The sequence below is a fragment of the Drosophila virilis genome, chromosome 5 (assembly GCF_030788295.1).
Source record: "Drosophila virilis strain 15010-1051.87 chromosome 5, Dvir_AGI_RSII-ME, whole genome shotgun sequence".
Taxonomy (NCBI): domain Eukaryota; kingdom Metazoa; phylum Arthropoda; class Insecta; order Diptera; family Drosophilidae; genus Drosophila; species Drosophila virilis.
In genome coordinates, this window is record NC_091547.1 from 25,567,141 (window position 1) to 25,587,984 (window position 20,844).

The 20,844-nt window shown below is 35.5% G+C and overlaps 1 protein-coding gene across 3 annotated transcripts in view; it reads left to right on the plus strand.

The window, feature by feature from the left end:
• Positions 1 to 20,844, plus strand: part of Gprk1 (G protein-coupled receptor kinase 1) — a 98,564-nt gene that overhangs the window by 44,206 nt on the left and 33,514 nt on the right. For 2 of the 3 annotated variants that reach the window (XM_070210547.1, XM_002058811.4), the window contains 5 exons: positions 6,162 to 6,223; positions 18,213 to 18,264; positions 18,331 to 18,522; positions 18,583 to 18,738; positions 18,795 to 19,121. In XM_070210547.1, the coding sequence (XP_070066648.1) occupies positions 6,162 to 6,223; positions 18,213 to 18,264; positions 18,331 to 18,522; positions 18,583 to 18,738; positions 18,795 to 19,121 (789 nt within the window). Of the gene's footprint in view, positions 1 to 5,810; positions 5,847 to 6,161; positions 6,224 to 18,212; positions 18,265 to 18,330; positions 18,523 to 18,582; positions 18,739 to 18,794; positions 19,122 to 20,844 lie in introns of those variants that run through there. The other variant, XM_032437138.1, reaches the window with a different exon arrangement.

A 20,844-nucleotide genomic window follows, 5' to 3' on the forward strand; every position in this document is an offset into this window, starting at 1 on the left:
TTTTTGAGTTGAGCAGGGATACGAGTACGATCCGTGTGTCACCCACGCTTGGTAGCTCTGCCCTTCTAATATGCCGTTTAATATGGCGTTGTGAATGTGGGTACTCATATTTATTGTTCAGTAGTTGAAAACGATCGTTTTATCGCATGTGCAAACTTATTCTTTCCTTACTGCATTATTCTCTTATCTTTTTAATAAACGCTCGTCGTTCAAGGCTAAGCGAAGGAATCCTTCTGAGCGACCACCAAATTCTTTTTTAATTAAGATATACTTATCTCGATCATTAAATGTTATTGTTAAAAGTTAAACTGTTTCTTTTTATTTCTTAGCTAGAGTTTGAAAAACAATTTAAACTTAATAAAATTGTTTGATATTTATGATATTTAATTCTATTGTTAAAGGTTTTTGAAATGTATCAAAAAAAGGTAGGATTGCGGTAAATATAGTATTTCGTTAATATAATTATGTAATCCGTGTGGTTATATTGGAAAGTCACGTGTTAGTGGCAGCTAGCGGAAAAAAAAAAAAACAAAAAGAATTTTTAGAATTTTCGTTGAAACTCAATTCTTGGTATGGCTGTGAGTATGAGGCAGTGCTAAGCAGTTCGGTTGGTAGCCCGCAAATTAATTTTTATTATTGCTTCGCCACAGGAACGCTGACCGCGAGCTGCATTTCCTGTTGGTAGAAAAGGTTCAGGCTGTCCCCTTTTAAGTTTGATTTCCCAATTGCAGTCCAATCCCAAGTACGGCGCGAAATCTTTAAAAAGATATTGCAATTTTAGAGCCACCTTTATTTTCTATGTTCTTTTTAGCTAATATTGAGAATTTAATGGTTTTTGTTGTGAGACAGGGATATTGGGATATTTCAAGTGTGCCTGAGATACAAACGCAGTGGTTCTGTTAAATGGAAAATTAATCATGAGTACAAAAACGATAAGGCAGTAGTCAATTACAGAAAGAGTACTATTCTGATACAATGTAGATAGATTTTAGGAATGCCTATCAGTTGAAACTATTTAACACCTCCCAATTATAATCAGTTCTTAAACCAACAAATTTAATTCATTGTAAGTTGTTTTACACAGCCTTAAAACTTATATGAGTATATAATAAGAAATGAAAATTGGTGGGTTTCAAAGAAATCGAAATTTTGTGTAATTCGTGCTAAATGGTTAAATTATGTTAAAAAGTGCCAATTCCAATGGCCAAAGAGGACAGCATATTCAGGGTCTCTATTGCTATATCCACGACATTTTGATTAAGTCCAATCCGTACTCTCCACGCTACAGAATACTGGTTATAAATAAATGTCAGGTCGCCAAGTCCGAAGTAAAAATCCTGCACTATACCATTTACATAAGTGGAATATAGTCACCAGAAGATCGAGTCAGCGCCATCATCAATAGACCCGATAAGTTTGCAAACTTGGCCAATTCCTTGGCATCGTTAATTAATAGCGTGGTTGTATTCTTAATGCATTTGTGTTTTAAGAGGCACTCAGTGAAATTTGTCGAGGTATAAAAATACCTACAAACGCAAAATCGAGTGGATTGAAGGGACTATAAGTGCATTTTAATCATGCATACGGCCTCAGGCGTCTCAGGCTGCTATTATGACACATCCGAGTCCTAATGTTCTGTTAAGTCTAATATTCGACGCAGCGTTAGCATAGAAAGATCACAGAGAATGGCAGCCACTGGGATGCTTTTACCGCAAGCTTACGAGAGTTATAAGCTTTTTTATACCCTGAACCCATTAAAAATGGGTATAAGGGTATATTGTATTTGTGCAAAATCCAAATGTATGTAACAGGCAGAACGAAGCATCTCCGACCCCATAAAGTATATATATTCTTGATCAGCATCAATAGCCGAGTCGATCTAGCCATGTCCGTCTATCTGTCCGTCCGTACGTCCGTCCGTATGTATGAACGCAAGGATTTTAGAACCTATAAGAGCTAGAGAAATTTTAGATTTAGATGCTCCTAGCTCCCGCGCAGATCGAGTTTGTTTCCGATAATCGATAACTTACTCCGTTTCCAAGCAATCTATAAAAATCGATATCAATATCCTGTTTTTTGGGCAATTTTGGTAAATAATAAGAGCTAGAGTCACCAAACTCTATACAGCTTCTAAAATAAAATATATATATGCATTTGATATTTGAAGAAGAGGGTTCAGGGTATCCCCTAGTCGGGAGCTCCCGACTAGAACCTCTTACTTGTTTAAATATAAGATATTTTAACCACATTCCGGATGTTCTTGTGACATCAAAACAGACCACAAGCTCCTTACTAAAATATATTCTCTCAGAAGCCTAAGAAGGCATCACCTCGACAGTTACGTTAATGTTATCTCAATGGCTATGCTATTACGGTGGAAAAAATAAAAGAGGATTAAAACAACGGCATTGATCTACAACATATATTACAAGCTAGCCCTAGCCTTAAAGTGTCAATGTGTCTGTCAACACACATTCATCTTGGTCACGAAACTGGTTTCTCTGTGAGCGATCGCAAATCCATCGCCAAAATAATATGATTCCCGAAAAGATTGTATTGCCAGAGAGCCGGTTTACCATTTGCATCTAGAAATTGTTGTATTGCTAGAAATAACAGGGTTTCGTTATTGTCTAACTAACTAACTATGAGCGGCCGATTCTCAAGATGGCTCGAGCAAAGACAATCTAAACACAAAGATGAGTAATTTCTGGCCTGGCCTTTCATCTGGCCTTTGAGGCTTCGTACGGCATGCCTGCCGACTGGTAGTTCGTTCTCCAAAGACCAGACGAACGAGTGTCGAAGTCGCGGCTTGCTGATGCTTCGAAGTTAGTCGCCAGCCTGCCTTCAGCTGGTCGATGCTGCTTTGCGTCGCTTCGTTTTTGAAGTACATTGAGCGAAAAGTTTAGAACTTACGATCGACGCAAAGTGGTTGTGCTTTATCCATGAAATGCATGCTTTATTAAAATGATATATTACCCTAGATATTAACAATTAATTTTACAGGAAAATTTAAGAACTTATATTATTTTTACACAAGGCGCTTCTTGCGCAATAACTATGTTAAGAAAATAGCACACATAGATTGATTTCACTTTTCTTTTTGGACAGTGTATGCGTGCGTGGAGCTTTCGTTGTATGCGTGAATTATACATGCATAAGATCTTTAAAGTATTCAATGCTTTGGCAAGAAATTAATTTTGTTAGTTTTCTAGCGCAGATCATGACATATCCCAAATTTGTGTTGATATATGAATGCATTTTGTGTACTGAGATTGGCTCCGCAGAAAATATGTATTTCTAAGTCGCTGCAAATATTTACATAATTTCTTTAAATTAAATGAATATTATTTTTATTCTCCAATTAAGAAATAAAAGGGTGCTAAAAATACAATTACATTTCATTTTAAGAAAATTGTTTCTTTGCCAGCCAGAGACTTTGCCAGAGCAGTGGATAACAACACATTCAAATATGCTGTTATGTATGTATATTCACACGCATACAAACATAATTGCTTGCACGGCCCTCATAGAGCCGAAGCTGAGAGCAAATTCTATTTTTAGCTTTTTCGTTCTCTCGGCTGTGAGAGCGCAATGCTACAGATTTCGTTTTCGTTCTCAATTTTAAAAAAATCAAGCTGCATAGTAGCATTTTGTTGTATGGCGTTACTCATCTTAGTGTTTATATTGTCTTTGGTAGCATTTTGTTGTATTGCGTTAGTCACCTTAGTGTTTATATTGTCTTTGGCTCGAGGCTATTCCAATTAAACATATGTCAGCTGACCGTGTTGTTTCGTTATTCTGGTTGAATTGAATTACACAGTTTGCATGCATTAAAACAAAAACTACAGACCAGGGCGCATAACTAGTTTCAGCACTATTTCGTTGGAAACAAACGAATACACATTACAGCATATCACTCCTAATCAAATGCTAACAGAAGAGGGACTTCTGCAAAGTTTTTTAAAGATAGCTTTAAAGCTGAGAGACTAGTTCGCATAAAAACAGACAGACGTGGCAATATCGACTCGGCTGCCTATACTGGTCAAGAATATATATACTTTATGGTGTCGGAGATGTCTCCTTCTATGCGCTACACATTTCACTACAAAATTATAATATCCTCTGCAAGCGTATAACAAAGATCTTTGAAAATTAGCTTGAGCCCAATCGGATGGTGAACAAAAAAGTTTAATTTAAACGTTTTTCGCGTATTACCCATTGTAGTAAGTGGAATTTCCAAAATCGCAACAAAGCTTAAAACTTCACCAAAAAATCTTAAAATCGCATTTTCAACCGAGGAATTTGTTATTTTGCGAAAAATGTGAAACCCGTCTAATGATTTTTTATATAGAACCTTCTTGGACATGAATTTGACTAAACAACTCAAATAAAGATTGATTAAATTGAATTTTTTATTAAGAATTTGTGACAACAAGCTTAATTATTCTTTCCTATTTTTTAAAAAGTACAAAGTAATTCTTTTGTGAGTATCTAAAATTTCTTGTTTTTATACCCTGAACCTGAAGGGTATATTGTATTTATGTAAAATCAAAATGTATGTAAAGTATAAAGTATATATATTCTTGACCAGCATCAATAGCCGAGTCGATCCAGCCATGTCCGTCTGTCCGTATGTATGAACGGATCTAAGAACCTATAAGAGCTAGAGATTTGAAATGTTTAGATGTAGGTGCTCCTAGTGCCCGCGCAGATCGAGTTTGTTTCCGATAATCGATAACTTACTCCGTTTCCAAGCAATTGATAAAAATCGATATCCTGTTTTTTGGGCAATTTTGGTAAATAACAAGAGCTAGCGTCACCAAACTTGACATATAGCTTCTAAAATAGAATATATATATACATTTGATGTTGGAAGAGGAGGGTTCAGGGTATCCCCTAGTCAGCAGCTCCCGACTAAAATCTCTCACCTGTTATATCCTCACTTGTTATATCCTTGTAAAGGGTAAAACAATGTTTATATGAAATGTGTAAGGCATACAAGGTCTCCATAAAGCATAAATGTTCATTATCAGCATCAACAGCCGAGTTGATTAATCAACATGAGTCTGTCGGGCTTTAACCAAAGTTGCCTCTTAGTCTTAAAGCTGTTGTCTTGAAACTTTTTATAGGTAAGAGGTCTTTCTGTTACAGGTAGTACAGATATTGAAACCAGCCGGAAAATATATATCAAAAAAGTTCGACAAAAACGAGACAAATTTTTAGTACTTCAAATCATGAAAATAAAATGTTAAAAGCTTTATTATACTAAATAATTTTCTAATAGCATCACCGACTCAATGGAGGTATATTATTTTGCCGTCCAGTCAGCTATGCTCCTTTTTACAGCTAACTTTGTTATTAGAGTCTACAGCTTAGAAAGAAATAAAAATAATATTAATTTTTAATATAATATTAATTTTTAATATTATTTAAGTAAATACAATCAATAGGAAAAAATACAAAAAAAAGTTATTAATAGAGTAATTAAATTTAAATTAGATAAATATAGTTTTAAGTATATAGCATACGAGATTGTGATGAAAAATAACCGACCCAGTGGGCCCTGTCCAGTAAATTATCCACCTACTCATAACTGCGAATGGTCAGTGAGTTCCTGAAAGTATCCTGAAAGCACCGATTTTATTAGCGGTAGAAAAAGTTCGGTGGACAAAACATTACACAAACTATTGTAATTTTTACATAGTATACAAAAAGAACTGTGCATATTGTAATCTGTTGTGACGTAGGTAGATAAGGAGCGATATTTCCTGGTAGGCCTATACGGAACGTAAAATTGAAGATGACCTGAAAGAAAAGAACCGTCTATGTCGCCAACAATCAATATAGTAAGTCAATTTCGAGGATTGTGCTCTGCTACTCCTACTCTGTTAGTTGATAGCTAATTTACGGTATATCCAACCATATGTACTTTTGTTATTTATTAAATTTTTTATTTTGTATACCTATGCGAGATACTTTGTAATTAAATGTCAAAATTAAATATAAATATTTAATAATTATATAAGCATCTTGAAAGAATCTTAATTAAACAAAAAGTAAAAGTAAGATTAAAATCATACATATTATAAATTTTAGTTTTTCTTTTTAAAGAGTGGGCGTTTTAAATAATTTTGTTTTTATTTATTTTTTTTTTTTAACAGCCGTACATGGATGAAATCTTTGGGCAACTTAAGGGTAGACCGTTCAAAAAGTTTTTGGAAAGGTAAGTCTTAATATTTTCAAAAAATTAATATCAATTACAGTTTTATCCAAATATATGTGTACTTATAACATTATCAATATTGAAATTTTTAAATACATTTGGCCGATTTGAATAAGAGTTTGTCCCTAAAGTAGGAACATGGTTTCTCTATTAGTCAGCAGCGGTTAAAAACAACTTAGTCGGGAAGCCATATTCCTAGCACTACCCGCATGTAACAATTATTAGTACTTCCTTCAACATATCTTGAAAAACAAAATAGTTTTCTATCCAACAACTTAATTTTCAATCGATCATTTCTATGGCAGATATATAATATAGTGCTCCGATCCATGCGGTTCCAACATACATTTGTAATTCGTGCAACAGAAAGAGGTACTTCAGCAAAGTTTCATGACGAAAGCTTTTCAACTGAAAAACTAGGTCGCATAGAAACAGACAGACGGACGAACGGACGGGCAGACAGACATGGCAATATCGACTCGGCTGTTGATACTGATCAGGAATATATATACTTTATGTGGTCAGAGATGCTTCCTTCTGTCTGTTACACACATTTTGATTTTGCATAAATACAATATACCCTTATACCCATTTTTAATGGGTTCAGGGTATAAAAATGGTAAATGCGCACAAGCCAACGCTTAGGTACCCTTACCAACGATACCGAGCTACTCACTTCAAAAAATTTATTTGAGAAAAATTAAATTTGTAGTCTTGCTTGTTTGGACACGTACACAGACACAAACATTCAAACGGTACATAGACATAATAGGGGCGCACTGAGAGTAAGGCAAAGCTTTTCCTCTAGTGGGACCCAAATTTTAGATGTAAGTGCTCCTTGTTCCCGCGAAGATCGAGTTTATTTCCGATAATCGATCACTTACTCCGTTTCCAAGCAATCGATAAAAATCGATATCGATATCCTGTTTTTTGGGCAATTTTGGTAAACAATAAGAGCTAGAGTCACCAAACTTGACATATAGCTTCTAAAATAGAATATATATGCATTTGATGTTGGAAGGAGAGGGTTCAGGTTATCCCCTAGTCGGGAGCTCCCGACTAGAACTTCTTGTTTTTAACTTTGATTAGGCAAAATGCACAGCGACGAAACCTTGAATTGTATATTATATATATATATATATATATATATATATATATATATATGAATATATGCTATATATAAAAAGTCGTGCGCAAATATTCCTGTTAATATAAATATAAACGAAATTTGAAGCGGTTCTGATTTCGGGTTTTAGCTACCAAGAGCTACAGTTAGGCAAGCATCTGAAGCTGCTATACAGTGGTAACGATTTACCTGCAGTAGTCGTGCAGACTACTAAATGTAATTCTTCGTCAGTCGAAAAGTCGTTCTTCAATCCTTTCCATTACTTGACGTACATATGAAAAGCCTGCACCATATAGCAGACACGCAGCCAGTATCTCACCACCCTCCAACATTTAGAGATGTGATCAACAACCGTCACTATGTCCTCTTGTTTTTTTTGTATCGACAGTTGCACTGCGTTTCGAGCGCAACATTGTTTTGAGTTGGTCCAGGTTGTAAGTGAACTTATTAATCGTGATACTTTTTCTATAAATCTGTCCCATCAAAGCTAAGCTCTAAGCTTGGGCCTTTACGGAATTTTTCAAATTTATTGATAATTTTGTTGGTGTTTTTGTAGGTTTTATCTAGTCACATATTATGGTTAAGATGGAGTAGGGTTAAAAGCTAAGCTAAACACCAAACAGCGCTTATCAAATAAATAATTAAATCTTGGTCTAAATTATTACTTAATAATAATAAAAACATATTTGATTTTGTACTTAAAAATATAAACTATAGAAGCGTATTCAGTTTCTGCTTCAATTAAGTTAATTTATGTGACCTTGTGTCTCCTTTCTAGCTTGAACATAGAGCAAAACAATGCAATGCAAGTTTATGACGGTATGCGATATAATAGGTCCTTCCGAATTGACACACATTACATTTTATAACAGCAATGAAAGCGGCTTATCAACCGCTTCTTTGCTACAAACAGCTGTTTGAATAATCTAATTGTGCGAATTTTTTTAATTTAATTATTTGCTAATCCTGAGATCAGGTACATAAGAGATTAATTTTATTTTTGACAAGCACAATGTAATTGACGCACAGCGCTTGTGCAGCAAGGTGAGGTACTACAAACGGCACCGAGTCCAAAACACTTGTGATGAGATGAGATGAGCCACATGCTGCCGTTCAGCTTAAACAGGGATGATGATGGTCTTTGGAGGACCAAACAGTAGATGAGCAGGAAATTGAGAGTAATGAGAGTAATGATGTAATTTTACAAACAAGAGTGCGAAGCTCATTAAAATTAAGCAACGGTCGACAGAGCGATAGACAGATAGGTGCTTCCTTCTTCCAGCAGAGTACGGAGAATAAATTCCCATTCTATGTCAAATTTTTGAACCGCTTCCATGTGGGGATCGCTTAGCAGCTTAAAATGTCGCAGATGATAGATCATTTACTAGCTCTTAGTGCATTGCCAGTCAGGCTATCTGATGATCCTTTGGATCCTGCACTCACAGGCTCGACCAAACACGGATCGATCTGAAGCACGTCACTGTCGAATTATGTCCGCTGAATTTCTGTGTGTCGGCACCTATCGCCACGCCATACTGGCGGTCAGTTTTTGTATGTCAGAAATACGAGTTGCCACGAAAACTTTAAATTTTAAGGATAGAACCACGGGCTAGTCGCACCAGTACTAATGCTGGCTGACGGAGATGCCAGTTCGCTTGACCTCGTGCATAATACATGATACCAGCTTTGGAACAGAGGTTTTTTACGGCGAAACACAAGACTTTGAGCAAAGAATATGACTTATATCTCAATATCTATCTATATATATATTTCTAAATATCCAGTAGCCGCACCACAGATACAGGTTCCATAGGTTTCCACACTGGCATTCCAAAATACATAAATTTCAATTATCGATTCTACGAAGAGCGCCACACTAAGAAACGATACATGTTTAATGTTCTGAAAGCTATTGCATAGCTCTCTCTATTATTTAACAAGTTTTCATTTCTCTGTTTTTCAAAAACAATATATATGACTGACAGACTGATTGACTGATTGGCGATTACCGCACAGCCCATACAGTAATATATGATGCTTAAGCTTCACTGTAGTTACCTTATGTGATTAAGGTACACGTTAACAAGGGGTTACGAGAATTCAAACTCATTTTAAAGATTTGTAAATGAGTATATTTTATACGGTTGATATACTGATATACTTATATATATATAAATATATCCGATCGAAATTTTAAATTAAAATTACAATATTCAGCTACTTTAAACATCGCTGACTTTAGATCACTTCTGCAACAGCCTATGGAGAACAAAGGACAACAAGCAAATAGCACTGAAAGTCCCAATGTTGACATGGCCCTGTCAATTTTCTAAGCAATATATATAAAACTGAGAGCATTATTATAAAGTAGAAGTTAAAAACCGGAAGAAATTGAATCCACCGCAGATAAGTAAACACGCGAAAAATCTTTAAACCGTCTGTATATCTTAATAATTCCCAACAAATCTTAGCCAGCTTCCGGTAACAAAAGATGGCGACAAGTTAAAGATTATTGTCACGTCGATTAAAAATTCCAAGAATAGATTATATTCTTGATCAATTAAAACGGGCAAGAGATTTAACATGTCTCGACCTATTGTCTAGATTCCACCAGATTGAATTTTCTGACAAGCAATGGCTAATGCGATTACCACACGGATAGAAAATTTGCGCCAAGCTTCCAACAAATGATGACAATAAAATTTTAATGTCTTGAACAGTCACAAGCTATATATGGATAGCTTAATTGGTACTTAAGAAAACATTTAATTAAATATCTAACAAATTACATACGTTGTCTTAAAATGCTCTACATGTCAACAAAGTAAACAAAATAAATCTTGCGCAGGAGATAAGAATGAAAATAAATAACAACATGAAATGCATATATATATATTGTATTTTAGAAGCTATATGTCAAGTTTGTTGACTCTAGCTCTTATTATTTACCAGAATTGCCCAAAAAATCGATATCGTCTTTTATCGATTGCTTGGAAACGGAGTAAGATTATCGATTATCGGAAACAAACTCGATCTGAGCTGGCACTAGGAGCACCTACAACTATAATTTCAATATAGGATCTGAGATCCTTGCGTTCATACATACGGACGGACGGACGGCCAGACAGACGGACATGGCTAGATCGACTCGGCTATTGATGCTGATCAAGAATATATATACTTTATGGGGTCGGAGATGCTTCTTTCTGCCTGCTACATAAATTTAGATTTTGCACAAATACAATATACCCCTATACCCATTTTTAATGGGTTCAGGGTATAAAAATAAATCCCAATGATAATAATTGTCAGGTTGACTGAGTGATATTATTTTATATAAACATCGATAAGGAATAGGCTACTTTAATATCGTTAACTTTACTATTATTGGCTTAGTAAATTTATATTCTTAAGTATCATCTTTCTTCTTCACTTATCGGCTTGCTGGTTAGCTTCCCACTCTAGAGATGCTTAACTCGATACTTCTTTCCATTGTTATCGATTTGCTGACAATGACAATGGGTCCACATTGCCAGACACTTACGTTCAGCTTTCCTGACATTCAAAGCGTCCTCACGAAATAAGTTTACTCGGTCATCAACAAAGTCATCATCTTCGTCGGGCTCCTCTGGCGGTAACTGATGGCATGATTTTTTCCGAAGAATACACCAATTTATAATGCTTCTATGTTCGATCAGCATTCGGGATGTCCTTTGGCAAGACTTGGTTGATTATAAGCGGTCCTCTGTAATTTGGCTCCCATTGTTGTAACGTGCCCCCTTGTAGCATGGTTAATTTTTAGTCAAAACAATATTTCAAGTCTTATTAACTGTCAGTTTAGCGTGTCTGGCGTCATATCGTCTTAAGGTTTTAGCTCGATGATCATTGAAGCGATTGACAGTGTCTTTTCTTGGCATTCTTAGCATAAGTAAATGGTTTAATATTATTTTCTTTACAGAACTTTCCAAAATATGTTGAGGTGAAGGCTGTTGTTCGGTCGGAGTCAATTCTTTGTGGCATCCCAGATAGCTGGTTATTTCTTTAAGGATCTCGTATGAACTACGCTTACTGTATTGTTTATAGCTGTTTTCGAATTCGATATTTGTCCACTAGCAATAGCGCATTCCATGCCTATAGACTGTCGCACAATTTCATTTAACCTTTTTATTTTACTTTGCAGCTGATAAATTGACCCCTCCCTTCTCCACGACTATGCGTGGGGGCATGGGGATTTTCGACCTCATCTGATCCTTTATGTGCCTGTAATCGTCGAATAAATTCATACTTATACACACATACGCTGTAGGAAACGTATTCTAACTTACCAAACTTACTGGCACCAAGAACGCGGGAAGCTTTCCCATATTGCAGTCTCCGTTATCACTTAAACCCTTGGGAACACTGCAAACTTCCCATTCAGGTTGACTGAATGATATTGACTTATTCAAAAGGATAGGCTAGTTTAATCTCGTTAACGTTACAAATATTATATATTATTATTCTTAAGATGACACTTCTTTCCTTACTATATATTCTTGATAATACTATATTACTATATAGCCGAGTCGATCAAGCCATGTCTGTCTGTCTGTCTGTCCGTCTGTCCGTGTGTATGAATGATGCCTTGTGTAGATGCTCCTAGTGCCTGCGCAGATTGAGTTTGTTCCCGATAATCGATAACTTACTACGTTTCCAAGCAAAATCGATATCGATATCCTGTCTCGTGGGCAATTTTGTTAAATAATAAGAGCTAGAGTCACCAAACTTGAAATGTAGCTTCTAAAATAGAATATATATATGCATTTGATGTTGGAAGAAGAAGGTTCATGGTATCCTTTAGTTGGGAGCTCCTGACTAGAACCTCTTACTTGTTCTTAATATATGTATGTCAATTTTTAATTCTACAGCCCAAATACATACATATGTTTGTGCAGAACATGCATGTGCAGAGCAAGCCTCACTTATTGCTCATTGCGTACTTGTGTGCATCTCCTTCTCCCACAAGTAGATCACGGCGTTTGTCGAGACCCAGCGGACCAACACGCGAGCCGTTAGCGATATTCTCGCATGATACTCACAAATGAGCTCGTTTGTGAGCAAAAACGAATGAGATATATTTTTATTCAAATTTTTGCGATAAAAACGCGTGTACAATAGAGAGAATGGTGTGTTGTTTTTATTTCATATATTAATCGTAAATCAGAGAGTGCTCGCATAACATATCACAAAAGGTTCGCTAGCTGTATTTCTTGAAACAGTCGTTTTAAATACTCTATCATGTATTTCTTCGTCCAGTCAGGCATAATGAGAAGAATTTTATCTAATTTTACACAATTAATTGACCTACATGAAATATTTTATATTTATATTCTGTTTACTGGAGGGACCTATTTTGAGTAAAATTCAAAAATATCTAAGTCGCATTTCTGCAAAAGACCAACAATTTGAAGTGATGCTTGCGCACGCATATTTTTTCAAGTAAGCATTTTCGTGATATTATTATGGCCTCTGCATTGTCAAAATTGCTATTTTGTTGTAAGGGTAAGGGTACCTGAACGTTGGCTTGTGTGCATGTAAAAAAATTAACAAAGACCGTGCCCGTCGCCCAAATTTATGCACCCATTGATGAAAATATCTCTGTCTCACGACATCATCTCTTGCCCAGATTGTTAAAAATAATTATGATGCTTCTTTAGCTCCTCCAACCCCAGTATTACCTGCAGCCCCATCAGGCCCTATTTTACCGGTTGTTGCCCCTCGTAGGAAAGTGTTTGTGTCTCGACTTTCGACGGGCACCACTTCTGAGTCATTGGCACCCTATATTGCTAGCAAATCTTTCGCTAATGTGTCAATAACAAAATGTAATTTCTCCACCCCTCGTGAAATACCATCATTCAAAATAAATGTTTCACATGATATGTTCCCAATCATTTGGCCTCCACGCATGATTGTTTACGAGTTCAAGCCTAACGAGAAAGAAAGGCTACCTTCGGCACGCCGAAGATCTAATACCCTTGCAGACCCAACCTTTTCATAATGCTTATAGTGCTTTGCCCGTATCTAAGAAGCACAAGGAAAATAGGTAATGCCGAGTTTGGGAAAGATATCTTGATAAACAAAAAAGGTTTTTAATCAAAAACCTAGTTTTCGACCGATCGTTCCTATGGCAGATATATTAAATAGTAGTCCGATGTAAATAAGGTTTTGCAAAAATGAAGGGATCATAGTGAAATCTTTAAATGCCGTGTTTAATCAAAATATTTTGAATGACAAAAAAGTTTTCCGTACAACAACTTTATTTTCGACCGATCGTTCCTATGGCAGCTACATGATATAGTGGTCCGATCTAAATATTATTTTGCCTATATATGAGGAGTATAGTAAAACTAATAAATGCCGAGTTTGGTCAAGATATCTTGAAAAACAAAATATTTTTTCATACAACAATTTAATTTTCGACCGATCGTTCCTATGGCAGCGTTATGATATAGTGGTCCGATCTTAGTAGGATTTTGCCTATATATGAAGATTATAGTACAATTAATAAATGCCAAGTTTGGTCCAGATATCTTAATAAATAAAATGGTTTTTCATAGAAAAACTTAATTTTTTACCGATCGTTCCTATGGCAGTTATAGTGGTCCAATCCATATATACATATGTGATGCGTGCAACAGAAAGAGGGACTTCTGCAAAGTTTCATTAAGATAGCTTTAAAACTGAGAGACTAGTTCGCATAGAAGCGAACAGACGGACAGACGGACATGGCTATATCGACTCGGCTTTAGATGCTGATCAAGAATATATATACTTTATGGGTTCGGAGATGTCTCCTTCTATGCGTTATACATTTCACGACAAAATTATAATACCCTCTCCAAGGGTATAGAAAGCGTAACCAGCCTGTCACCGTTCCAGTCCCTTTAATACACTCTTTCTGCCCCAAAAAACGAAGTTCATGTTTTGACCAAATCTTTATGCATTATCGGAATGTCAGAGGTCTCATTTAAAAGCTTAAAAATCTTTCCATGCCCAGAACTTCCTTCGAAACATGGTTGTATTTAACCATATCTGATTTTGAGGTTTTATCGAATAATTTTATTTCCATAGAAATGACTCGAGATGGTGAGGTGTTAATTGCCGTCTCCAGTCGCTGATATAGTTTCAGTTAAAATGTCTTTTCCTACACGGAATATCTATATTACATGCTCTGATGCCCCTCCTTCTTCTGGTATTCAAGTTTATATGAAACATTTGTATTGTATTGTAACGTGTATTAAAGAAGTTTCTTCACACGTGCGTGATAATGACCTTTTTATGGTGTTGGGTGATTTTAATTTGCCGAACATCTCTTGCTTATTATTTACTGCCGAAAATTATCTAGTGCCCTCAGCACAGCACGATTTTATAGACTGCATGCTTCATCTTTCTTTGTTTTAAATCAATTCAATTTCTAATCATTTAAATAGAGCACTTGATCATGTATTTGTTTACGACTACCTTGTTGCTAATGTGTCTATGTCATCTCCTTTATCTCTTCCTAAGGATGTACATCATTCTATTTAAGAGTTTGCAATGCTCAATAGTAATCAATAGTATCTCATTTCGTGCTCATCAGCCAATAAGCCCCGCCGTTTCTTTCGCAAATGAAATTTTTCATTGCTGAAACAGCTTATTTATGCAACCGACTGGTCTTCTTATTTGAATCGGTTGATATGAATACTGCTATTAATTTTTTGTATAACACCCTAAACTCCCTCTAAGATGTGTGTATTCCCAAGTCAATTCCTTCGACTACTCTAAACGACCGTGGTTTATTCCCAGATTATCACATCTAACAAATTTAAAATCAAATTATTTTAAAAAGCTTAAAAAGTCTGGTTCGTGTTCAGACTTGGCTAAATATTCCATAGCCAAGTCGAACTTCTTTCTTCTTAATCCTCAATGTTATGAGAATTATCTAACTCGATGTTTTTGGCTCTTGCAATTTGCCCAAAATCTAAGACAGTTTTAAAATTCTTCGGGTCTGTCCTAATACTAATTCTTACCCTAGTTCTACTCCTCCTCCCGTTGATTTGCACTCCTCTCTCCTTTTAGCTATAAACTCTTCAAAATCTTATCTTATCTCCTGGGCCTGACAGTATTCTTAATTGTCCTTCTTTATCCATTGCTAAAGTTTTTTAATCCATCCCTTGAATTTTCTGTCTTTCCATCTCATTGGAGAAATATTATATCATTCCTCTCCACAAGAAAGGTGGGAAGTCTGATATACAGGGGCATTGCAAAACTGTCCAAATTATTTGAAAAATTTATCACTTCGAATTTGCAGCATTTCTGTAAATCTGTTGTCGCCCCTGTTCAACATGGATACGTAAAGAATCGGTCAACTACGACCAATCTGCTTGGGTTTACTTCCTTGGTAAATAATGCTCTCCTTTCGAAAATGCAAACTGATGTAATTTACACTTACTTAAGTCAGGCGTGCACCATGACATTTTACTTTTTAAACTTGACCGAATAGGTTTCCCTCCGTCTTTTTTGCCTTGGATTAATTTTTATCTAAAAGGTAGGACCCAAAGAGTAATAATGAGGCTGACTACCTGTAAACAGGTTCCCGTTACTTCCTACCTCAAGGTAGTGATCTTGGACCTTTACCCTTTACTCTTTTTATAAATGATCTCCCTTCTGATATATCACATGCCCGTGTACTAATGTATGCGGACGATGTGAAACTTATTCTATCATACACTAGTCCCCTACATCATTCTCGTCTACAAGACGATTTGAACGCTATGCAACTTTGGTGTTCGGCCAATCAATTGCATCTGAATTTTCAAAATATATGCTTATGACATTTAATCGTGCTACATCTTATCTTGTCAGTTATACAATCGACAATATCCCCTTGCAACGTATACTAACAGTTAAGGATCTTGTCATTGTTTTTGATTCTAAACTCTGTTTCAATTTTCTAAGGAGTCTAACGAGCCTATTATAACGAAACTTCTGTACATCTCTCTAGTTCGCGCTATCCTTGAATACTGCTCGTACATCTGGTCTCTGCAGTATAACAATAGCCAGGATCGTACATTCTACATAAGTTGATTATAGATTCTCCTTTTTTGCTAGGGCGTCTTCAAGTTTTTGTTCCGGCTAGACCAACCAGAAATGATCGCCCTTTATTCCTATATTCGTGCACAATAGACTATGCGCAATCGTTTTCGCGTGCTCGAAATTTAGAATTCACAAAAACTTCAAATCTCGTCAAATTTTCAAGGGACAAGCAGGCAGGCAACCAACAGGCACACACGCGCATAAATGCTTTTAATCATATACAAAATATGCAAATATGCCTGGATAGCAATTCCAAAAAATGCACACATGCACACATGCACACATTCCAACGCTTAGGTATCATTACCGACGATAACAAGCTAAAATACAAGTATTTTGCTTTGACATGGCAAACATTTTCATTATTTCATTTTACCGTCCCTTCAAAAGGGGAGACATTTGAGAAAAATGCGGACACATACGCATACAAATATTTAAGCGGTACATAGACAAGTTGAAAGAGCAGCTGTAGTATACGTGAATAAAAAGTCAGCGATGCCCTTCTACCACACTAGTGGTAGAACATGAGCATGCGTGTGTCGAACTCGGACAAAAACGAAGAGGATTTTGGAACAACCGCGAACAAAATGCGTGGCTCCATCATTTTATACTGGTTGTCCAGTCTATATGATGTACGATTAGTGGTACTACCAAGTACAGCACTCTAATAATTATTACTGGCGAATGTTATATAGTAGAGCATTGGATAATTAGAAGACCAGTAAAGTAGACGTTAGAGTATGTGCACCAAATATAGCAGCGGCTTATTTTACTTATTATATCTTTAAATATAAAAATGTTTGTCCTGACTGACTTATTGACTACTGATTAGTTGAAAGCTAAAAGCAACTGGAAGCTGAATGGGCGTCAAAGATTTGGTGGATGACGTTTCGCCCTCAAATTCATTTTTCTATATGAAAAATCATTTGAGACGTGTTTCACATTTTTCGCCGAATCAAAGCATCCTCGGTCAAAAGTGCAATTCTAGGATTTTTTGGTGTTGCTTTAATTTTTTTCGATTTGCTTCAAAATTATTTTTTAAGCAATACATAAAAACTTAATGAATACGTGTTTTAACGCTTTGGGAAATTCCACCCGCAACAGTGGTAAATTGGCGAAAAACGTTTTTATGAAAGTTGTTTATTTACCGTCCAATGAGTTTCAAAATTATTTTCAAAGCTTTTTTAGAACATTTATCTTATACATGCCACGGGCTATACCCGCTAGTATATATATATAGTATATATATGTTAGAACCAAAAAATTCCCCGGGCAAGACCATTGACTTTATTGAGAGTCAAACGTCGTAATCGGTGTGCAAAAGCTTTTCAATTTAACAAGCAAAGTAATTTAAATAAATATTAAATAATAATATATAAAACAAAAGTTTTCAAGATTTGAACCACAGGTATCTCGCTATAAGCCCGATGCTAAGGGCAAAGTCAAGCACGTTCTCCACGTTACCTATGCAATATAGGAATGTTTTCCATAAATACTTCATCGCTTTCCCCTCTTGGAAGTCAGCCAGCCAAACCACTAGCTTAATGCTGACATTCGTACATACATACCAATCCTGCTCTGTTATTCTATAAGTTTGAGGCGTTAATCAAAGGAGTCGAACCTATTATATGGAGTAAGATATCAACTGAAAAATATCAATATCCAAACTATAGATGAATTTATATATAATAATGAATAAAATAATGAAATATGCATTATCTTGTAAATAACCATTTGTTATTTTTGCAGTGACAAATTCACGAGATTTTGCCAATGGAAAAACCTGGAGCTTAATATACAAGTATGTAACTGTAGTTTAAATTCCCCACTCACAAATAAATATAAAATAAATATCAAATACTTCCAGTTATCTATGAATGACTTTAGCGTACACAGAATAATTGGTCGCGGAGGCTTTGGAGAAGTCTACGGTTGTCGAAAAGCCGATACTGGAAAAATGTACGCTATGAAATGTTTAGACAAAAAACGTATTAAAATGAAGCAAGGTGAAATGCTAGCATTAAATGAACGCAATATGTTACAAGCCGTTAGCACAGGAGTAAGTTAGTAAATGAAAATATTTGTTTTAGTAATATATCTTTCCATTTGCTTTAAACAGATTGATTGCCCTTTTATCGTGTGCATGACGTATGCGTTTCACACCCCAGATAAGCTTTGTTTTATATTAGATTTGATGAATGGTGGAGACTTGCATTACCACCTCTCACAACATGGAGTTTTCAGTGAAGATGAAATGAAATTTTATGCTGCCGAGGTAATCAGTAACTATATAAGGTATAACTAATATAATACAAACACATTTTTCTATAGGTTATTTTGGGTTTGGAACATATGCATAAACGCTATATTGTTTATCGAGATTTAAAACCTGCAAATATTTTACTGGATGAAAATGGTCATATTCGAATATCTGATTTAGGTCTGGCATGTGATTACTCAAGAAAAAAACCTCATGCTTCAGTGGGAACGCACGGATATATGTCACCAGAAGTATTATCAAAGGGAACATCGTACGATTCATGCGCGGATTGGTTTAGCTTTGGTTGCATGCTATACAAGCTTCTTAAGGGTCATTCCCCATTCCGCCAACATAAAACAAAAGATAAACATGAGATCGACAGAATGACATTAACTATGGTAAGCCATTTTAACTTATTGAACAATTGCCAGAACATTATCCACTGCCAGCCAGACTTTTCTTAATTAAGGTACCATCCAAACTTACTTTCGGTAAGATTGTGCGGGTTGAACTCCGATGCCTCTTATGCAAAACACTTAAGTGAATTTGAAAAAAACCCATTCTTCTATCACCACCAACCTCAACTTGTCTAACCATCTTAATATTATTTAATGGATAAATATTTAATTTATCAACTGCTTAAAATTTTACAACTTAAAAAAGTATTTTAATGCGATTTAATTTTTTATAGTACGGACAAATCCGATAAATCTTTGCAATGTGTAATTTCAAAAAAAAGTCTTTTTTTTTTATTTCAATATGATAAAATTTAAAAAAAAAACTTCATAAGAAAAGTCACCCTGTCTACACAGGGCACTGAACTCCAGAGCTTACTCTCTGTAGCCACGCAAGTGTCAAGCTATGTAAAGTCGCAATGGCAATCACTTGTACATTAATAGCTCACGAAAGCAAAAACCTTTCAGGGACCGAGTGAGTAGCCTAAAATGAATGTTTTGCATGAATGTGAAAGCAAAAAATGGAACAACTATCGAGCTCTTTCAATAGTTCTTAACACTGGAAATAATTGGAAATGATTTAAGTATCTTTATATTGGAATTGCTTGCTTTATTTTTTTATTTTAATTACGAGTAGCATGCAGACCTGATTTAGTCTGAGCTATTTTAATAATTAACAATAGTTTTACAAAGGCAAACGAACCCAAATTGTATAATATTAGAATTATACAGGTGGCCGATGTATACCAAATGCATGAAGCGAAGTGAGTATATTCGTAGAGTAACGTTGTAGGTGAGATGCCGCGCTTCTGACAGTTGTGAGGTCGCTCAAGTTGTTATGTTTGTATAACCAGAAAAATGGGTAAAAATAGTATAATGTTTTTGTGCAAGTGTGTGACATGCACAGATAGAACGAAACATCTCCGACCGCATAAAGTATATACATTCTTGATCAGCATCAATAGTTTAGTTGATCTAGCCTAGCCATGTCTGTCTGTCAGTGCATTAGTCCGTCAGTCCGTATGTATGAACGCGTCGATCCAGAACGTAGGTCCTCCTCCCGAGTATTAATAGTACAACACACCAATTAAAGCCACAATTAAAAATTTTTTGAGGATATAGCACAATAAGACCTTCTGCTAAAAATTTCTTACAGATCGGTAAAGAAACACTGAAAGAAGTTTTATATTTTATTAAAAATGGTTTTATTAACATATTCAGTATGAATTCTATAAAATGAAAAACAAAAAATGTACTTAACTATATTTCTTCACTATTAAACCTATGCATATGTCAATTTTTTTTCTTTACGAAATAAAATCAAATAAAAACTTGTTTCAACCAAAGCCAAAAAGCGCAGACGTGTAAAACAATTGCCCTGAAGACGGTTGCCGAAGTGCAGCTCAACCATTAATGGTACAATGTTGTTAAATTGCTAACGAAAAAAAAGTTGATTGAATTTAAAAAATACTCGTGCGAATGTGTGTGTGTACATGTATACAAAAATTTGCAATTTGCGCTAGCTGCCTCAAACACGGTCAGCCAAACCACGTTTTCTTTCTTAACTTCTTTGTTTCCTAACAGATCTTGATTATTGTACAATAGACTATAGTGTATTCCCAAAAGACAAGTGGTGGCGGTAGCTTTCAAATAAAAGATACTTTAT